Here is a 22,479-nt window from a genome sequence, read left to right on the forward strand (position 1 = left end):
GCAGAGTACCAGGATGTGGGGCAGAAGAGAGACAGACTTAATAATCAGTGCAGGGTGCGATCAAGTTCTTGCTTCCTCTGGGGGTGTCTATGCTTTACCATCCACTCCTGACATTTATCACTATTCAAAGATGACCTTCTTTGAATTCATTGGTAGCTTTGAGATCCTCTCTGGGAAGAATAAAAGGTCTCATATCTCATGATACAAGATGATTCTGGCAGGATTTTAAAATACCGTTCCACAGGTCATGAATTTGAGGTGGAAAAAAAAACAGGAGGAGTTGGAGAGGGGGGAGAGGATGGAAATTAAGCCAGTGCAGGAGTCCTGTGCAAAATTCTGAGAAATGTAAATGAAATAATATCTGCTTCTACCCCTGGAAATCTAGATGGTCTTCTTTCCACCCCACAGGAGGACAGGTTCTGAAATGACCACATGTCATCTCTTCCTTCCTTGTGGCACACACTTGACTCACAAAAGCCACTTCTTGGCCCAAGGACATCCTTATTCCACGCCTAGTATTGAGGGCCATGGAAGCATACAGCATTCAGATGTCAACCCACCAGAGGAATGATTCTCTGATGGAGGAGAATCCCACCCAGGCATCGCCTGCAGGACCGCCAACTCTGGAAACTGTGGCTTGTCTGTAATTTTGCACTTGCTTAAGCAGCTACGGTGTCTCCCCAATACCTGCATTGTAGTGTGCAATTTAATTTGATATGATGTGTAATCTCATGATTGCATCTCTGTCTTATTGGCACATATATACATAGATGGTCAGGAAGATGACATCCCATTAAGCTGTATGATTTTGATATGTAAAAAATATACTAGGATGTGCTTCATAACTAGATCTATTGTCCTATGAGGACTGTAAGGCACTTAATAGCCTACTTTGTTTTTTTTTCATTCAAACTAACACAAGAAAATAAAAATTTCTTTTCTAAGACTAACTGAACACAACTAGCTCATTTTTACCTCAGGGTAAGTTCAAATTATATTAGATATTTCTGTAAATGGATCATAAGTTTAAAACTGTATAGTAGTGCACAAGGTCAGAGTCCCAGCTGTGATGATATTTTGTTTGTGCTATAGCAAATAAAGCTTGCGTGAAGATCAGCATGTTGAGCTAGCCACACTAGTTAGCCATAGAGGCCAGGAACTTGCGGCACATACCTTTAATCCCAGCATTTGGGAGACAGAGAGATGGAGCTCAGTGAGTTCTAGGCCACCCTCAGCCACACTAAACTGATCCAGTCTAAAAGAGAAACAAAGTCAAGTGGTGGTGGTTCCCACCTTTAATCCTAGGATTTGGGAGGCACACGCCTTTAATCCCAACTAAGGAGATAGAGACAGGAAGGGATATAGCTGGGTAGAGAGAGGAATATGAGAGGAAACAGGAGTTCAAAGCATTCAGTCTGAGGACTTGTAGAGACAGGATAGGCTGAGGATTCATAGAGACAGGAGCTCAGTCCCTTTCAGTATGAGGATTTTGTATAGGTAAGAACTTTAGTGACTGGCTGCTCTGCTTCTCTGATATTTCAGCTTTTACTCTCTAATATCAAACTCAAGGTTTTTATTATTAGGACCAATTAAATTCGTGCATACGCAGGTGTCTAACCAAGGTTACGAACACAAAGCATCCTAAAAACACCATGCCTGTTCTTTAACTGATAAACGACCAAGTCTCAAAGCTTGTCTCACTGGACAGTGCGCTCTTGCCCTCTGGACCCAGCCTTACCCCGGAAACCTTGAAACTTTGTGTTGCCACGGCAAAGGACTCTGCCCTTATCACCACTTAAATGAATGTGCTTTTGACCAATGAGATGCAGCCCTTGTAATTTTTTTATTATTGCTTCAAGCCTCCTGTTTTTAAAAAAAAAGTGTATTTAAGTTAGGTGAACATAAAAGTGGAGGAAATTTGAAACAGAGAATTGGAACAAAGGAGAACTAGAAGCTACAGGGGAAGAATTAGAGCTAACAGAAGAATAAAGATTATGACTCTAGCTACATGTGTGTGAGTTATTCCATAACCCCTCAGATTAGAACTATTCTAAGTTCCTTTCGGTATGTTGTGGCTTCTGACCTGAACCCTGGAGGTAATCTTAGGAGCTGGACTCACAAGCTCTGGTTACCCTAGCAATCCCATAGCCAGCTCCCTCCTCTTCTGCTTCTTTGGGTAGATCACTAGAACCTTGTGTCTATAAGGAGCTTTACAGATGAAACTGAGAGTAGAGCCTTACCCAAATTCTCAAACTACTCTTTGGGCACCTTGGATCCCAAGCTTCAGTTTGTGAAATTTGTTTTGTTCTTGGAGCGTTATCCAAAATATAGACGGAGTCTTGTTGGAAACTCATACAGATAACTGATGCCCACAGTAATCTGTGCAGCCAAGGAATTCAAGCATACAGACTTTTAATTAGCTAAACAGAAATGTTATTGGACACAAGAGTCAGCCACTCAGCAGAAATCTTGCAAAAAAAGGAAAATGCTAAGAAAGCTTTCTGGGTTGGGAGTGTGGGGGAAATCAGATGGGAAAGAGCTAGCCGGAGTGTTTGCACACATAACTTGAGAGACGGAGACAAAGCTGAAGCTCAGGTGCAAACCATCAAAGTCCCAACACATTGTGATACATATATATATATATACGTATATATGAGATAGATATAGATCACTAGATAGATAGATAGATAGATAGATAGATAGATAGATAGATAGATAGATAGATAGATAGATGATAGATAGAGAACTTGATATATGCAGTGAGATGTGTATTATTTCAAGCAAGATTACAGAGCAGTCAGGATGCAGTATATGGAGATCAACAAGATAACGAACTCATTGTAGAGCAGTGGGACAAATGCAAGTGGCAGAGCTTAAAAGAGTGTTTCTGTGTCAGGAGTCATGCAAGGGGACCAACAAGCAGCATTAAAACTCATGAAAAATGGCTGGGTTGTTGGCACAGCCATGCCTGAGTGAGCCTTGCACAGGCAAAGCCCTGAGGACTACATGTCCTGAGGACATCATGCCATTATTGAGCACAGCTCTGATTATTGCCCTTCACACACCACATCCCTCATCATCTATGGGACATATGAAAACTCTCGGGGGACTTCTAGCCCCTCACTGGGCAGTGTTACTCATACTTAAAATAATAGTGATTGACTTTTTCCACGTTTTGCTGCTGAAGCAGATTAATGATTCAACCACCCTTAGAAAGAATTTAGGCATGTAGAATTGTTAGGTTTGGTTAAGATGTTTTGTGAATGGCTTTGAGGTGGAAAACCTTGGGGAACAATTTAAGGTTTAGAAAGGCATATAGTTGAGTGAGGGACTCATTGAGGTTAAGAAACAAGGACAATGACAGCCTGACTATTGCTGGATAATGTATCCTTCTTGCTAGGATGGATTGGTGATCAAAGGTGATGATTATTTCCTTTGCACCCATTTCTGCCTTCAGCTTCCTGATATAGAAAACTGTCGATGAATGGGTATGCACCCTGATGATATAAGAGAGCTGACAGGTTGTTTTTTTATATTTAAAAGTTTAGATTTGTGGTTCCTTTAAGATTTTTTTTATAAGATTACCCTTTGAGACAAATAATAAAGTAATTGTTCCTTTCTTTGTAACTGCAAAATGCAGCCTGCCAGCAAAAGAACTGGCTGACAAAAATAGCTTGCTTGCTTACACTCTGCTAAATCTATAACAAGTTGCTTGGGTATGAATGCATGTGGGTTCTTGAGACAACTTGCTTTTCACCTGTAATATGTAAAATGTTTAATCATGTAAGGCATATGGAAAACATGCTGTCTTTTACTTGTAATAATTGCAATCATTCACTTAAAAAATAGAATGCAACCACATTTCAATTTTTATACTCCTTAAAAGTCTTTCCTGGGATCTATAGGCTATAAGGCGAATAAAAAAGACAGGAGAGAAGGAAAACGGGAGGAAAGATGCAGAAGGAAGACATCAGGAAGCGTCTAGAAAAACGACATCAAGAGAGGCAGAAAGGAAACACCAGAGTTGAAGAACAGAAAAAGAATAAAGCACAAACATGAGAAATGACAAAGTGAGGAACTAAACTTTGTCCCTCAGAAAAGCCCTCGTGTGTCTGTTTGCCTGTCCAGCAGTTCACCTGCTCTGCATCTCCTCTTTGGTTTCTCTGACCTGCTGTCAGATTGTCAAAAATCAGCACCCAAGGTGAGATCCTGACACGGTGGAAATTGTGTGTGTGTGTGTGTGTGTTTCCCTTTCTCGCTGGCCCCAGAGAATTAAGTTTTACTCCCTCAGATAGAAAAGTCAAGTGAGTGGTTAGTTCACCAATTCCGTGGATTCCCCACAGCTGGTCCTTTCAGCAGGAATATTTCAGACATTAGACTTTAGTGCCAACTTGAATATACTGTCTAGATATTTGACCATGAACAGTGATCGATTTCACATGGTCTCTGTTTTCTTCTGGTAGAATACAGGTCGCAGATGCTACATGCCTGAGTCATACAAAAAATGAAACCAGATACTTTTCCTATCTGAGCTATCACACTGAACTCTGACAGGACGAACCACAAAACTGTTTTGGCCAAGCTGCCCCTTTAGCCCACCACACCCACTGCTTTCTCATCTTTAGTTCGATAGAAGTCTTAGGATAGTATTGCAGCATTTCTGGGCCCTTCAAGTGCTGTGGGACAATGGTCTTTTATCCGGTCACTTGCATTATTTTTAATAAAACATTGATTGGCCAGTAGCCAGGAAGTACAGGTGGGGCAACAAGAGAGGAAGTAGAGGCAGGCAATGAGAACAGGGGAATGCTGGGAAGAGGAAAGATGCAGCCTGCAGTCATCCTCCAGACAGAGAGGAAGCAAGATAAGAATGCCTTGCTGATAGAAGGTACCAAGCCACATGGTTAACACAGACAAGAATTATGGGCTAGTATAAGATGTAAGAATTAGTTAATAAGAAGCCTGAGCTAATAGGCCAATCAGTTTATAATTAATGTAGACCTCTCTGTGTTTCTTTGGGGTTGAAAGGCTGTGGGACCTGGCGGGACAGAAACCTCGGTCAACATTCAAGTGTCCAAAAGATTATAATTTCATTTATGAAAGTACCCAGTCCAGTGAGATCAACACTTCTATTACACCAAATACCCCCTTTTCTCAGATGAGAGCTGCAGGCCTGGGAGCATAGAACCACAAGGACAGAGCTCTGCCCTCTCACCTCTCTACTCATGGATGCCAGCCAGGTCTGGGCGAAGGGGAGAGACTGGGTGGAAAGATGTAATGTTAAATGGCCCTTACTCCCCTGACAAGAGCCACGGTGCATGGGTTTGGCTGACATTCAAAATCAACTCCTCTCCTAGGACATTTTTGAGATTGCTTCTGGGCATTCTTTCACTAAGGATCTCCAGTTGCTACTTGCTGGCGACGGGCAGAGTGCCACCTCTGGCCTCCTATCCACTCTTTCCCAGGCTCAAACAAGGGAGCCAGAGCACCTTCTAACACGTTCTTTATGTTAGTCCCAAAGATGTGAGGAGAAAGACCCAAATCACCATGGCAAATTAAAGCAAGCAATGAATTAAAGCAAGCTTTTTATTCATGTACATGAACTGCCTCCCCCTAAGGCAGGAGTGCAAGATGTCAGCCCTGGTTGTGGGGAAGATAAGGTTTTTATAGCTCAGGGGTAGGTGGTTTCCAAATGGAGGTTTGGCAGGTTTACCAACAGGCAGGGAGAACAGAGCCGTTTGTAGTTAAAGTTACAGGTGTAGCATAGCCCAGTGCTTGAGAAACAGAGGTCTAATCATAAAAAGCAATGAACCTAGTCTGTCTTTACTAGAAGATAGCCTTTAAGCCCAAATCGAGACAGACTCATTCATCATTTCTTCCCCTGAGGGGGAGACTCAGACATTGTCTTGACCGATTATGTTTTACTGCCACAGCTTATGATCTGAGTCCTTCCCAGCTTATCTCAAATCCCCACAGTAGTAGCCCTGCTGCCTACGCGCTATGACTAACAGTCTGGCCCCCACTTCCAGGCAGAAGTGGTCTCTTCATGACTGGAAGTGAACTACCACACTTCCTGCTGTAATGATTTCCCTTGTGACAGCAGGACCTCATGGAGCCAGACCTGAGATCGTGATTAACAGGACACAGTGTGACCAAGACTGACTAGGCATATTTCTTGGCCCCTCCTTCTATCCTTCTATATTATCCTATTGCTACCTGGTGAGGGTTTACAATCACTCTCTCACTCTTCCTTCCCAGCATGGCAACCACCAGACAGTTCTTCCTGCTGTCACCACATGCCTCTGACTGGACTCTGGAGACAGTGTGGTCGGTTAGGAAGATGCCACAGCACACCGTCAGTCCTCTGGCCTAGCGCTGCAGCAACAGCAATTCGTCTCCCGAGCTTTGGCATTTAGTGTGTCTCCTGTGCTAGGTTGCTGGCTCTCTTCCCCGGTCCTACAGTTTTTCTCAGAGGACTCCAGCAGGTTTTCTCTTGTGGCTCGTCCGGGCCAACACATTTAGAGATACTTGGCAACTCTGAAAGCAGCCGGCTCCATCTTGCTTCCGTTCTGCCACGTTAGGCATAGCACCCCTCCCTAAAGTTCTCAAGGTAGTGTCACAGACGAGGGTCCTACATTTTTGAAATGTCAGGACACACGTCTGTCTGAAATAGCAATCCTCAGGTAAACGAATCCCCTTTCAAATAGTTTGGCAGCCTCTCCCCAAAAACCTAACAGCCAGTAGTGATTTACTCTGGTTTGGAGGTCTCAGATGGTCCTCCCTAGGCAGACCAGCTTCTTAGGTTCTGTGCTTCTGGACAAATATCAAGGGCATTCATACCTGAGTATAGTGGGAGGTGGAAAGAAAGATCAGAGGTTCAAGGTCATCCTCAGCTACATAGGAAGTGTGAGGCCAGCCTGGACTACATGAAATACTAGCTCGGAAAAAAAAAAAAAAGCACTCCAGACTTAGGCCTCTGCCAAAACTTTGGGCAAAACAAGGACAAGGGCTTTCACTGTTACTGGAGTTCACTTCTTTCTTTCTGGCAAGGCTGATCTTGTTTCTGTCTCCCCCGGAGCTGGAGTTACAGGTGAGTGACCGGTGCCCCGCTTGTTGAGATCTTAACACTGTGAGATCTTAACACTGGTCCTTATGACATGCATCAAATGCTCCCAATCGCTCAATCATCTCTTCTATCCCCTGAAATGGGCTTTTATTTAGCCCCAAAGCTACTGCCATTGTATCGCACAAGTGAGGAGTTTTTGGGCTGCTAAGTTTATGTTGACTAGACAGATACTCAGGCTTACAAGCATTAACCTACTCTGCCTGGTTCAAATAGGAACTGTTTAGACAGTGCATATTCTGTGACTGGATCCCAAAATTTTGTGATCCTATTAATAGCAGGTTTAATTTCTTGTAACACCTACCATGAGAAAAGTATATAAAAAGGCAAACATTCAGAGACCTTGGTTCAAACTTCACCTTCCCATTCCCTGGCTGTGTGACAATGAATGAACAGCTCAACTCTCAGGAGACTCTCCCTGCCACTATAAAATGGAGATAAACCTGTTTCACAGGATTATTCTGGAAGATGGAAGGTATCCAGCAAGATGCTACTGTCCCACCAAGATCCTGGGGCTGTAGCATAGCACCGCATCTTCCCACGCTGGTAGAACTGCCAGGCACTGGGGATCTTTAAGAGGTGAGCGACTCCTTTGATAGGGAGCCATTAGGCCACTGAGGGTATACTCTCAAAAGAAATTGGGTGGCCCGGTTTCACTTTCCCTCTTATTCCAGCCCTAAAATGTGGCTACTTACTCTGACATGCATTCCCCCCCCCCGCAATGACATGCCGCACTTATCAGACCAATGGGGTGACCTGACTTTGGACATAAACCTCCAGAACTGGGAATGGAAATAAATGTCTTTGCTTCAACGTAGCCTGTATCAGTTATTTTTTTTTATTAGCAGCAGAAAGCTAACTAATACAGTCAGGCAGCATGCTAAGCACTTTGTTGCGTCTAATTCCGCCAATAACCTTAAGAGGCTTGCTAAGTGTACTGCAACCAAGCGACCGAATTAATGTCACTAATAACTAACAGCATTGGGAGAAAATACTTTTCACTGTTTCAGAATGACAAAGATTTCAGACAAAGAAATTAACAACAACTACTTACTGGACAGTCAGTTCCAAACCGCCCATATGTTGAATTACACAGTTTTTTCACTGTCTCAGGATCCTCTATATCATAATCTTTGGGGAAAGCTTCTCTGTCACGGTGCCTTCAGGGAAAAAAGTATTAAAACATTACTAGAAAAATCCTTATTGACCATGCATTGATTTTTAAAACCTTTAAATTTGATATATTTCATGCTATTCTCTTAATCATAAATTTGTCAAATTCATGATGGATGATGTATTTCTCACCCCTTTTCAAGGAACTCTGAGACTACTCCCTAAAAGTAACTTGGCACATTCAATAAAACTTACACTGTCACAGAAACACTACTTAACTAACACAGTAATTATTCAGTAGCTCCAGTGAACTGAATCTTATTTAATAATGTAAATTAATTATTGACAGTAAATCCAAAAATAAGATATGGGAATAGCTTTAAAAAGCAACTTGTCACTTTAGAAAGTCTCTCTACCGTGAATTTTAATTATGTTGTTTCTCAAACAAGGCAGGATGCGTGATTGATAACCTGCGTGGTCCCGGTTTCCAAAGAACACCCAAGGAAACTGATAATCACCAGCTAAAAACCACGCGACAAAGACCCACTTCGTTTTTTTTTATTAGAGATTTATTTATGTACACGAGTGCTCTAGTGCTTTATCTTCATGTATGAGTTCATGCCGGAAGAGAGTATCAGATTCCACTATAATTGTGAGCCACCATGGGGTTGCTGGAAATTGAACTCAGGACCTCTGAAAGAGCAGCCAGTACTCTTAACTGCTGAGCCAACTTTCCAGCCACAAAGCCCCACTTCTTAAAGTATTTGTGGAAGAGGAAGAAGTATTCCAGTCATCTTGGCTAAGAGGAGGTTAGGGCTAACTTTAAAAGGAGGGGGGAAGAGAAAGAGCGATTTGGTATGATAAATGACAAGAAAGTGCTGCAGTTGACAAGAGAAGTAGATTTTCCTATAGCTGTTTTAGATTGCATAAAGGAAGAAGAGACCCTCAGGGATGCAAGATGGGGTCTGGGCATGGGATACTCAAAAGCACATCCAACCATCGGTTTACTCAGCTGAGACTCATAAGGCCCCGCTTGGTGAGATTTGAAAATGGTATATTCCCTCTGAAACTCAGGTATACATTAGATTTCCTCAGTGGCAGTGCTGGGAGATCGGCCTGAGAAGAAGCAATTAGGTCTTTGAGATAGGTGTATTAGAACCTTTCCTTACTGGGTTAGCGTGGCAGGTTGAATGTAATTGGCCCTCACAAGATCATAGGGAGTGGCGCTACTAGGAGCTGTGGCTTTGCTAGAGAAAGTATGTCACTGTGGAGGTGGGCTTTGAGGGCAGGGCGTCTATGCTCAAGCTCTGTTGGGTGTCTCAGTTCACTTCCTGTTGTCTGTGGGTCAAGATGTAGGACTCTCAGCTTCTTTTCCAGTATCATGTCTGCCTGCATTCCCCTCCCCCATGTCCCACCATGATGATCATGGCTTAAACTCTGAACTGTAAGCCACCCAGTTAAATGCTTTCCTTTATAAGAATTGCCATGGTCATGGTGCATCTTCACAGCAATAGAAACCATAATGAAGAGAGTTTTGGTAATGCTAATGAGCTCTCGTTCTTGAGAGACTGGATTAGCTACAGTGAGAGCAGACTTTACGCCCCTTACACTTGCCTCTCCTATTCTTATCTGCTCCTCCTGCTTGGCCATGCTGTAACGAGGCCTAGGGTCCTTGGCAGGTGCAATCACCTGGTCTTGAACTTCCAACCTTAAGAGCTATGAGCTTTCTTTTTATAAATTACCCAGAACTGTGGTTTGAGTATGAAATTCCACCATAGGATCATGTGTTTGAACATTTGGTCCTCAACTGTTTGGAAAATTATAGAACATTTTAGGAGGTGGGTTCTTACAGTCATTGTAGTTGGCCTTAAGGTTTGACATCTAGGCCCTGTTTCCTGTCTTCTCCATTTCCAGCGGAGGACGTACGATGACCAGTCAGTTCATGTTCTAACCCCTCCTCATTCCCTTATACCCCTGTCCCATGCCTCCTCTTGTATAATATACAGTATCTCACTGAACTGTGTGACATAACAAGCTTCCTTAAATTGCCTTCGTCAGGTCTTTGATCATAGAAGCTTAGGGTTTCTATTGCTGTGAAGAGACACCATGACCATGACAACTTTTATAAAGCAAAATATTTTGTTGGGACTGGCTTACAGCTTCAGTGGTTTAGTCCATTATTATCATGGTAAGACATGGTGGTGTGTAGGCAGACATGGTGCCTGAGGCAGAGCTGAGATTGCTACATCTTGATCCACAGGCAGTGGAAAGAAAGACTATGTTACAATGGCCAGAATTGAGCTTAGAAAGCCTCAAACCCTGCCTCCATAGTGACGCACTCCATAGTGACACACTTCCTCCAAGGCCACATCTACTCCAACAAGGCCACTACTCCTAATAGTGCCTCTCCCTATGGGCCAAGCCTTCAAACACATGAGTCTATGGGGGTCAAATCTATCCAAACCACCAGAGTCACAAAGAAAACAATGAGTGCATCCAGCAACCAGTATTTTGTCGGAGCAACAGAAAGCAGACTGAAATGGTGCTACCTTTTGTTTGGCTGCATTTGCAACAGGCACAAACTTGCATTGGGGAATAAGCCTAAGGGAGTCTACCTTCAGCTACTCCCCGCCTCTGCAGAAATCGACATAACTAAGCAATTAGAAAGGAAACCTCAATTTGGCCAATTTCTTCCAGCTATGAGGGTGTTTTATGTTATTTTGGCACCCAGAATCCCTCTTTGCTGTCACTTTATCAGCAGAAGCATCCCCAGCTCCCTATGACCTCCCATTACGGATCCACCCATGATGCATGTTGGGCATTTGTGTATCTGTTGACCATCTGTATGACCGTAAAAGGTCCATTGCTATTTAAGTTGCATTATTTTGTTTTTGGTTATTGAGGTTTTGAGTTTCTTGTATATTTTGGGCATGGACCTCCTGTGAGATGAATAGTTGATTAATATGTTCTGCTTGCTTTGCTGTCTCCACTGCTATGATGAAGTTTTTCAAATGATATAATCGAGTTTGTCTACTTTTGGGTTTGTGACTTTTTTCTCGGCAGGGGGTGGGTTGCCTTCTTTTAAAAAGTTCCTGGCCCATTTCAACGTCTTGAAGCATTTTTCTGATTTTTTTCCTTCTAGTAGTTTAAAACTTCACATGTTATAATTAAATCTTCAATTTTTTAAAAGTATTTTTGTTTTTGTGTTTTTAGAGACAAGGCTGGTCTAAAACTCCTGGTTGTTTTGGTTAAGGCTCCTACATGTTGGAACGACAGGCACATGCTACCACACTGGGATTTTTCATCCATTTGCAGCTGTTTTCTGTTTGCTTGTTTGCTTTCTGTTGTTGTTTGTTTGCGTGTTCGTTTTCTTGCAATTGGTGAGATTGGGTCCAGTTTTATATTTCTGATGTGCACACCCCATATCCCCAGCACCTTAATGTCGGGGTCCAGCCTCGACGAGTTTTGCCCACACACCCTCACTGAAAGCACCCTCATTTCCCACACATTTTCATTTTTAAAGAGCTGGTGTCACTGATGCTCTAAGCTGAGTTCACAACACATCAGGCACACATCTGTCATCTTGGCTCCTGGAGTCCGGGGGAAGAGGACTGATGTGTGTAAAGACAGCCTAAGCGAGGCTCTGCCTCCAAAGCAAAACCAAACACAGTTTTAGCTGTGGAATCTAGGTAGAGTGGGATGCGGCCAGGATCGAGCTAGAAGCTGCCAATAATGCTGCTGAACTCTCATGCCATTAGCACTGAGGTTGAGACAGCTGTGGAGAATAGACGGATCTCTCACTCAAACAAAAGCGCTTCCTTGAGCAGTCAGTCTTCCCCAGAAATGGGTGGGACCCATTTCAAGTATTTGAAGAGAATATCCAAAACAAAATAGTCATCCATCAACTCTAAGAATAAGACTTTTAACATAAAAATCAGCATAAAACAAAAATCCTACATTCTTTCAAAATGAGTAAGTTTAACCGTGTTTTAAAAGGTGCCCTGTCACTGTAGACTACACAGCAACTTGGATTACCAAAAAGACTGTCACTGGCCAGCCCTGTTCAGGTCCAGGGTCTTCGCAGGTCTCCGTTCAGACATGAATCTGAAAGGAGCTGGTCTGCAATTAGCTCAATGCCAAAGGCATTTGAATGTAGGTGTTCTATGCAACTGAATTCCAGGCCAGGGAACATCACAGAAAAAAAGGACAAAAAGAATGTGAGATGGAAAACAGGGAGAAGGGCTATACAGTGCCACTATCTGGGCACGACATAGCCATTGACATCTCGAATTCACAGCTGCCATGATTCCTCACACTGGAGCCTGAACAATACTGGCCCTGTCAATAGTATGATGGAGGAATAGGAAACTCATTGTTTCTATTAGGGTTACTATCACTGTGATAAACACCATGACCAAAAACAACTTGGAGAGGAGAGGGTTTATGTGGCTTGCTCTTCCACATCACTGTTCATCCATTGAAGGAAGTCAGAACTGGAACTCAAACAGGCAAGAGCTGACATAGAGGCTATGGAGGGGTACTGCTTACTAGCTTGCTCTCCATGGCTTGTTCAGCCTCCTTTCTTATAGAACCCAGGACCACCACCCCAGGAGTGGAATCAAACACTAAGAAAGTGCCCTACAGGCTTGCCAATAGCCCAATCTTAGGGAGGCATTTTCTCACTTGGGGGATCCCTTCTTTCTGATGACTCTATCTTGTGTCAAGTTGATACAAACCTAGGCAGCGTATTCATGGAGTCTTAGCTCTCCCTACTGAAGAGTCTATGACAGAGAGAATCATTGTCCGCAATTGCGTACTCACTGGTGAGTCCACCAGGCTCCAGCAGATAATTCCAGACCCATGACCATAATAACAGCTTTATTTAAACTCAATGGATCACAAAACAAAACAAAAAGTCATGAATGTGGGGAACAGATTTGTTGGGAAGAGGGGAAGTTCAGAGGAGTGAGGCAGGAGAAAGATTAAACTGCATTTTATACATGATGGAAATGTCAAAGAACAAATTTAATTAACAGATGATATTAAAATTCTTTTTAGATAAAACTGATTCACAGTGTAAATATTAAATTCTGAAGAATATTTCAGAAACTAGCAGAACATAATCAAAACCTTATCCACTTTGCTTCAAATGCATAAGCTCTACAAAACCTTGATCCATCTTGTAGTCAAGACAAAGGACGCTGATGTTGTTGTGAAATAGGGCAGCACAGTTTGGTACGTGGACTGGACTACCTTGAAATAATAGACAGTGTTCCAAATCTGGGATTTGCCCTGGTTCTAAAACCAGAAGCTTTTTTAAATTCTTAGACTCCTTTTTAAATTCAAACTTAATAAATGAGAAATGTTTGTCTTTACTTCACTGTGTTATTATGAAGATTTTATATAAAAAATATAAAAGCACTCACAGAAAATCAACAGAGTAATTTTGACCTTTTTTTCAAGATTGAACTATTTTTTTAAAAAATACTAAATATAATCCAACATATGTCATTAAAAAGTCATGTAAACACAAAAGACTCTGTGTAGTCAAAGTAATTCTCAGCTTCAGATGAGATCAGAAGCCACAGTTCCCTTCAGCCCGCCCCCCACAGGGAACCCTAATCCCTGCTTGCAGAAGAAAGATGGAGTTAGGGCATAGGGTTCCTGTCTAGCAAAGGGGTCAGGTTATACACTAGGGTTTCTGTAGTCTTGTATCTAGAAGGAATGGGGAGGAAGTGGAAGTTTGCAAAGAAACTTTCCCCCCTCCGTACCACATTTCCAACTGTTCTAGAATGATCCATTAATGTATCCAGCTCTCATGAGACTGAGGACTTCTTAGACAGAGATTATTTTTGATTCATCTTTTTGATCTGGTGACTTGTATAGTCTGACACATTATAAACAATTAGATCTTTTATGATTGATGGACGGGTTGAATCTTCCTACATTTTGTTACTGCCGCTCTAATATAAATGCGGAAAGCAAGGGCTTTCAAACGTGCCCATAAAGAGAAATAGCATCCTGGCTCAGTCTTCAAAAGCACCCATCAGGAGGGAGTGATCATGCATATTGACAGGTTAGCTCTCTGCAACACCAGCCAGTCTCCAGAGGAATTATAAGCCTACCTGCTAAATGGGAACACTCTCGCTAGACATGTGCATGACACCAATGGGAACACTCTCGCTAGACATGTGCATGACACCAATGGGAACACTCTCGCTAGACATGTGCATGACACCAATTGCAGAGAGTTTTGAATATGAGAAGTATCTGACAGGAGAACAATGAAATTCTGAGCCCAATCCAGCTTCCGGTTGCTTGACAAGAGACACATTTCCTTTGCGGATTTCAAAGATGTTAAAAATGTTTAGTTAAGACTCCAGAAGGCAGAATATATTAACTTTAAGCTTCGGAATTATTAATGTAGTTCACAGCTATGCTGTCAGCTATTGTATTTTCTGATGTAAATGTAGTACAAATAAGAAGAGAGATATCTTTTCTATTAAGTTTCATAATCCTCAGCTACCCAAGGCTTTAAAAGAAAACTACCCTGGAGAGTCGGCTATGTCCCCCGACACATTCAAAAATTAAAGCCAATAGAAGCAAATGCTGCAAAGAGATTTGACGATCCTTTTTTAAGATTTCATAGGCAAAAAGATGTAGAGGCCAAGCTAGTGTCATTTAGCAGTTTATACATTAAACCGACAAGAACACTTAGATATATTTGCGGCATTGTAAGGAGCTTTTATGGTTTTTAGAGGAATCGTGACATCTTAGAGTAGTGAACAGGGATTTTGTTTTTCGTTGTATCCTATGTTGTGATTTGCAATTCTGCACCATGATCCTAAAATTTGCAGCTTAAACTGTGCTCTAGAGAAAACTACCTGGTGAAGATGGATATGCTGTATTTTCCTCATTCAACATATATTGAGTGGCATGCAAATCAAGACGTATCACTGTTATAAATTTCCTACATAGACAATCTTCAAAAGCAAGAAAATCTATAGAGAATATTGTGAGCAAAGAAATGAATAGAGCAGTCGGAGACAGGAAGCAGTTAAGGAAATGTCAGTCTGATTGACTGCCAAACACATGAGTTATGGACAGCTGAAGAAACACATATCAGACAAGGTGACAGTACAACTTATTACACTATCTGGGACGCATTTTGTGATTTGATGTCCAGTAGAAGTAATGACAGCCGTCCTGCTCAAACCAAGACAGCTAGCCCTCAATTATCTTCCCTTTCCAGCATGCTTCTCAGGGTTTCTGTGACCTCCCCTCCAAAAATAGCTAGTATTAATTGGCCAAAGACACTCAGAGCCTACTGTGGTAGTTCAGGCCTGGAATCACAGCGTCTGAGATGGGGAAACAGGAGGTTCATGAATTCAAGGCTAGCTCTGGCTACAAAGTGAGAGCCCACAACTCAAAAAACAAAACAAGAGAAACCAAAAAGGTGTTCTGGGTGGAGGAAAGGGACTCAAGGGAAAGAAAGATTTTAAAAATGAATTATACATTCAGTCAAGTCCACTGTAGTGCAAAGGACATCGAGATCACTGGCTCTCAACCTGTAGGTCGTGATCCCTTTGGGGGGTGTCAAATGACCTTTTCATAGGCATCACATAGCCTGCATATCAGATACTTACATTATGATTCCACACAATAGCAAAATTATCGTTATGAAGTAGCAATGGAAATAATTTTATAGTTGGGGGTTAGCACAACATGAGGGACTGTATTAAAGGGTCCCAGCAATAGGAAGGATGAGAACCACTGCTCTAGGGAGCGTTACCTGGCGTGAAAATTAGTCGCCCTTCCTGCTGCAAACAAGCGAACACCATCTACTTCTTTGTGCAACTCCCCTCCCTTTAATCTCACTAGCATTCTAGAAAATAACAGAGTCTAAAGTCCATTTTAGTGTGTATTTCTGTGATTCCATGTGTTAGCCACATTGAATAGATAATAGGAGGTTATTTGGTTTCAGAGCAATTCATTTTCTTTCTAATCCTCTGCTATCTAAGACGTTAAAAGAAAATTACCCCGGAGAGTCAGTTAGATTCTGCAACATGTTAGAAACTCAAAACCAAAACAAATGGGATTTTCTTTGTAAATAGGATCTAGGGTTAAAATAGTTACATCAGAAACATGGCTAACTAATGCACATTTTTTCATTTTCTTATGAGAAATCATTCAAAAGCAGGAAAAAGGGAGAAAACTTAAAAGTGAAACTAAAATCCTGGCAGAAGCAGGTACGGTAAGCCCCAGATTATACCGTGTGTGGGGGCTACTTAAAAGGAGCCAGAAGCCAGTGAAAGCCAAGTAGGCGATGGGCAGAGAAGAGGTCATGGGAAAGGTGTCTGTGCTGGCTACTTTTACGTCAGCTTCATAAGTCGTCATAGTCATCTGAGAGGAGGGAGCCTCAACTGAGAAATCGCTTCCATAAGATCAGGCTGCTGGCAAGCCTGTGGGACATTTTCTTAATTAGTGATAGATGTGGGCATGCCTAGCCCAAGGTGGGTGGGACCATCGCTGAGCTGGTGATTCTAAGTTCTATAAGAAAGCAGGTTAAGCAAGCCACGGGGACAAAGACAGCAAACAGCACACACTATTAGCTACTGCATCAGCTCCTGTCTTCAGGTTCCTGGTCTGCCTGTGTTCCTGCCTTGACTCCCTTCAGTAATGGGCTACAATGTGGAAGAGTAAACCAAATCAGCTCCTTTCCTCCTCAACCGTCTTTCTGCCCTGATTTTTCATCATGCAATAGTAACCCTGACTGAGACAAGGTCTCTGTGATGAGGGGACTCATAGGTGGGAAGCTGCAGAGTATTGACTGGACCAGACCACGCTCCATACGGTTGTGCCCATGGATTCTTTCACTGTAAACACTGGAAAACACTAGATGGAAGACATTTAAATTTTGTCTCACACACTAGTTTGTAATTCTTAAGAGCTGAAAATCCAGGTCAATTTTTTAATGAAAATCTGTGGTCAGAGAGATAAGAGTAACCTTTGAGTCAAGCCCACCCTCAGTGTATTCGAGCACTGCTCTTCAGCATGGGGTATAGGGTGAGTAGCTCAAGGATACCAATATTAAGGGGATACAAGCCTATCCTGGAGTCCACTTATGGGAGTTTTACTAGACAGTTTTCTTTATGTAACAGACATTGTGCTCACCATTACAATTCTTTTTTCAGGGAATACAACCAACCAGGAGCCCAAGAGCTTCAGTGGTAACTGTGTGGGAACCACACAGCATTGACAAGGAAGATGAGACAAGGAGGGAAAGTCAGCTGTTTGGCAGTCACAGGAAGAAGAAAGTCAAACCATGTGTTCATGAAACCAGAAGGGGCAGCAGAAAGGTGTTGATTCGCTTTATGAATTTACAGCCAGCCATTTCTGCTAGTTTCAAAAGAGAATGAGATAGATGGATTTTAGGAAGTCACTGGGCTGCCTCGCTCAGAGGAAAGAAAGAGAAATGACAGGTTACAACAGTTGAGGTCATCAGATAATTTTTCTCTGGGTTTAGAACTAACACCAGCTAGGATTAGGAGAGAATCTAGTAAATAACAATTAGATTGGAGACATGTGATCAACGATTAGAACTTGGGTACCTTCCTTGGTCAAGTGGGCAAGCTTCCGTTGCACATGTGCAAAAAGCTGAAACCTCTCCCTGATTACCTTTCTAGAGAGCTTTAATTTCAAGTACACATTCCTAACAGTGAAGAAGCTATATTTCATTATTTGCAAAACTATGTTATAGTCTCTATGTATCAAATAACAGATGACAAATCACAGTTGACTAATATTTCTGAAAGACCTGGATACAAACAGTTTATCAAACAAATTAAGTCAAAGATCAAATGCTTTGGAAATTCAGACAGTAAAAACACAACTCATTAGCCAAGTGTAATGGGGCATATCTATAGCTCAAGCACTTGGTAGGTAGAGATAGTAGGATAAGATATTCAAGGGCTCCTTGCTCGTGTTCTCTCTCCTTCTGCTCCTGATTTGGACCTTGGGATTTCTGTCCGGTGCTCCAATGTGGGACTCTGTCTCTGTCTCCTTTCATCGCCTGATGAAGGTTAATATGCAGGAGGATGCCTATATGTTTTTCTTTGGGTTCACCTTCTTATTTAGCTTCTCTAGGATCACGAATTACAGGCTCAATGTCCTTTATTTATGGCTAGAAACCAATTATGAGTGAGTACATCCCATGTTCCTCTTTTTGGGTCTGGCTTACCTCACTCAGGATAGTGTTTTCTACTTCCGTCCATTTGCATGCAAAATTCAAGAAGTCCTTGTTTTTTACTGCTGAGTAGTACTCTAATATGTATATATTCCATACTTTCTTCATCCATTCTTCCGTTGAAGGGCATCTAGGTTGTTTCCAGGTTCTGGCTATTACAAACAATGCTGCTATGAACATAGTTGAGCATATACTTTTGTTGTATGATAGGGCATCTCTTGGGTAGAGCATGAGCAAGGAACTCAGGACCGCGAGGGGTGCACCCACACACTCAGACAATGGGGATGTTTTATTGGGAACTCACTACGGCCAGCTGGCATGGGTCTGAAAAAGCATGGAATAAAACCAGACTCGCTGAACATAGCGGACAATGAGGACTACTGAGAACTCAAGAACAATGGCACTGGGTTTTGATCCTACTGCACGTACTGGGGGGGGGGGGGCGGTGTATATGTGTGTGCACACATGCGTGTGTATCTCTTGAGGCGGGATCTCTCCCTGAAGCCAGGACTCCCGTTTTCTCAGCTAGTCTGGAAGAGATCCTCCCTTTTTATGTGAGTGCTGGGATCCAAATTCTGCTTCTCTCAATTATGTAGCAAACATTCATACCATCTCTTCATCCCTGAATTAATTACATGTACTTTATTTTACTTATTGAACACATACACATACGCCATAGTGTACATGCCTATGGTCAGAGGACAATCTTGAAGAATCAGCTGTCAAACTCCAGCACACCAATTCCTGGGATTGAGTTCAGGCTGCCAAGCAAGGTAAAAACCACCTCTGTCTGATTAGCCATCCCACTAGCTCCCCAAAATTTCAAAATAATTTATTCAACACCTTTTTGCAGGGTCTTGGTGTAAGGCCACAATATTTTACCCTCTAGGAGAAAGCCTGAAATGATCAGTTGACTATTTTATGACTTGCATCCCTACAAGGAGGCCAGTGGCTACGGAGTTCTAAAAATGAAAGATTCTTACACAACAAGGAGAGGGAACTGTCTGGTCATGAGTGAATGAATTATTGGATTGATTAACAATGGCCCTATTCTCACGCTAAGAGTGGCCATATAAAAACTAGTTAACTTCAATGTGCTATCTTTTGATGCTCACTGGCTGTACTGTTTCACCCATCAGGCTGTAGATCCAAGGATATGTGACAGCAGAGTGGCCATATGGAGCCTAACATATGAAAGAAGCCAATTGGCACAGATAGCAATCCTTCTCTACCTGGGCTACATTACAACAGAGGGTGAAGTAGAAGAGCACCAGTATACAAACACAAGGCAGGTACTATGAAAATTACCTACAAAGCACAAGAACTCATTTGGCCCTGGACTCTTCTTGAGCATCTGTCTTCCCGGTTCATTGGCCAACTTCCACCCTCAAGAGATCCCGATCATATTTGGTTTCTAGCCATAAACAAAGGACATCGAGCCTATAATTAGTGATCCTAGAGAAGCTAAATAAGAAAGTGAACCCAAAGAAAAACATATAGGCATCCTCCTGAATATTAACCTTCATCAGGCGATGAAAGGAGACAACAGAGACCCACACTGGAGCACTGGACAGAAATCTCAAGGTCCAAATCAGGAGCAGAAGGAGAGAGAGCACGAACAAGGGACTCAGGACCGCAAGGGGTGCACCCACACACTGAGACAATGGGGATGTTCTATCGGGAACTCACCAAGGCCAGCTGGCCTGGATCTGAAAAAGCCTGGGATAAAACCGGACTCTCTGAACATAGCGGACAATGAGGACTACTGAGAACTCAAGAACAATGGCAATAGGTTTTTGATCCTACTGCACGAACTGGCTTTGTGGGAGCCTAGGCAGTTTGGATGCTCACCTTACTAGACCTGGATGGAGGTGGATGGTCCTTGGACTTCCCACAGGGCAGGGAACCCTGATTGCTCTTTGGGCTGATGAGGGAGGGGGACTTGATTGGGGGAGGGGGAGGGAAATGGGAGGCGGTGGCGGGGAAGAGACAGAAATCTTTAATAAATAAATAAATTTAAAAAAAGAGAGATCCACTTTTGTTTCTTAATAAACTGTCTATAGCTATCACTGTTAGTCTCTGTTCTATTTCATTGTTCTGAATCTCAGAACCTAGAAACCTCAGTGGGTGGGGTCTGTATTCTGATCCATGCCTAATAACCAGGACCTCTGACTTATTTTAGCCTTAGCTATGACACATGTGGTAGGCACTGCAATTACTAACTCAGCCCACCCCACTGCTTCCTCATGGTGACAGTCCTTGGCATCCTATGGATAGCAAAGATGGTCAATATAAAGTTCTGAACCAGCTGTCTGCCTTTCACACAATAACAATCAATATATTTAGACTGTTTTTTGTTTGTGTTTTGTTTTTGTTTATTTTTCAGCACTCTGAATCCAATCCAGGCCTTTGTACATGTTAGGAAAACTATCACCAAGTTACAGTCCCAGCCCTAGTAAAAATACTTTAAATAAATGACACCCACAAAAGAGCTCTTTGTCTAAGGAGAACATATTTGGGGGAAAGTTTGGTTTTTTTTGTTTTGTTTTGTTTTGAGTTCATTTAATACTTCTGGATCCTGGGTGAACAATTGGAGTTTTCCTAATTGTTTAAAAGTTACTTTTACTTGTTTTAGGTTATGGCCTTTTGCTTTGTTTTATTTGGGTGGGGGGTGAAAAGTTGTTATATTTGGGAAGGGGTTTTGTATATTTGCTTGCTTGCTTGCTTGCTTGGTAGCCCAGTCTGGCCCTGATCTCTCATGCCTTCTGACTCTGAACACTAGAGTTCCTAGCTTGCACCACTACACCTAGTTTGTGTTGAAAAAGATATGACAAGTTATTTACTCTTACATTTCAGTTTCAAAACAATCTTTTGCATAGTTTCTACACAAGAAGACTAAATTATTTGCACTAAAATTTATTTAGAGATAAATAGCTTTATCTTAGTTATTCCATTTTATTGAAGGTTTAACAATCTGATTAGAGATCTAATGTATTACCAAAAAAGCATATTGTATCCCTGCCAATCAATTATCTTTGTTAATGTACCAGAGCTTAAATCAGGAAAAGAAAATATAAAATGTGACTAATAACAATTAAGGCATAATTGTATTTGAAAATGAATTAAAAGAAACAGAAAAAAGAAAGATTAATGCCTATCGAAAGCAAGATCACAATATTCAAATTTATTCATAACTTTTTCAGAGCACCAGAAAAATGTTCCTACTTAATCTAAGTACAAGATTTATTTTTCTGCTCATCACATCTAATATATTAATGTGTTTTGTTCTAAACATTTGCTATAAAACTGCATGCATGGAATATGGCTTCCTTCTCTGGAACAGTAGCTGTCACTGGGACTTCAAGTCCATCCTATCTTCCTTCTCCTGTGTATCAGTCTCCATGGCAACTGGAGAGGGAACAAGTTTCGATTGATCTTGATTAGAAAGATGATCGCAAACAGAGACTTGATTCAGGGACATACAAATGGCTTGGGATCTTTAAATTTGGAGCTGAAAATACCTGAAAGCTGGACTTTCTTTTTGAGATAGAGATGTAAATGATCAATTTCATGCTTTCCCTAATCTTCCATGAGAGGAGAAGTAACAGGCAGCAAGAGCAGAGATATGAGTTAGGAACTACTGCCTCTTGCCCCTGTTGTTCCTAAGATCCTAAGCCAACCATAGTTGATATAATGAGTTAATCTATCCACCTTGCTTAAGTTAGGGCAAGTTATTTGCTATTTATAACCAAAAAAGATCTGACTGGTGAACACATGAAATGGTACCAAGGATGGGGGACTTGCAGAATATTTGCTTAATACTAGCTCTAGTACTGTTGAAAGAAAGAAAGAAAGAAAGAAAGAAAGAAAGAAAGAAAGAAAGAAAGAAAGAAAGAGAAGAATGCCAGGCAGCACTGGTGCTCACCCTTAATTCCAGCACTACAGAGAGAGAGGCAGGGGGATCTCTGTGAGTTTGAGGCCAAACTGGTCTCCAGAGTAA

The 22,479-nt window shown here is 42.0% G+C and overlaps 1 protein-coding gene across 1 annotated transcript in view; it reads right to left on the bottom strand.

Annotated features, from left to right (window-relative positions):
- The window catches only part of Cfap95 (cilia and flagella associated protein 95), an 82,338-nt gene that overhangs the window by 46,164 nt on the left and 13,695 nt on the right, over positions 1-22,479 (bottom strand). The window contains exon 2 of the mRNA XM_075975050.1: positions 8,175-8,280. Within this exon, the coding sequence (XP_075831165.1) occupies positions 8,175-8,280 (106 nt within the window). The remainder of the gene's footprint in view (positions 1-8,174; positions 8,281-22,479) is intronic.

This window comes from Microtus pennsylvanicus, chromosome 5 (assembly GCF_037038515.1).
Source record: "Microtus pennsylvanicus isolate mMicPen1 chromosome 5, mMicPen1.hap1, whole genome shotgun sequence".
NCBI lineage: Eukaryota > Metazoa > Chordata > Mammalia > Rodentia > Cricetidae > Microtus > Microtus pennsylvanicus.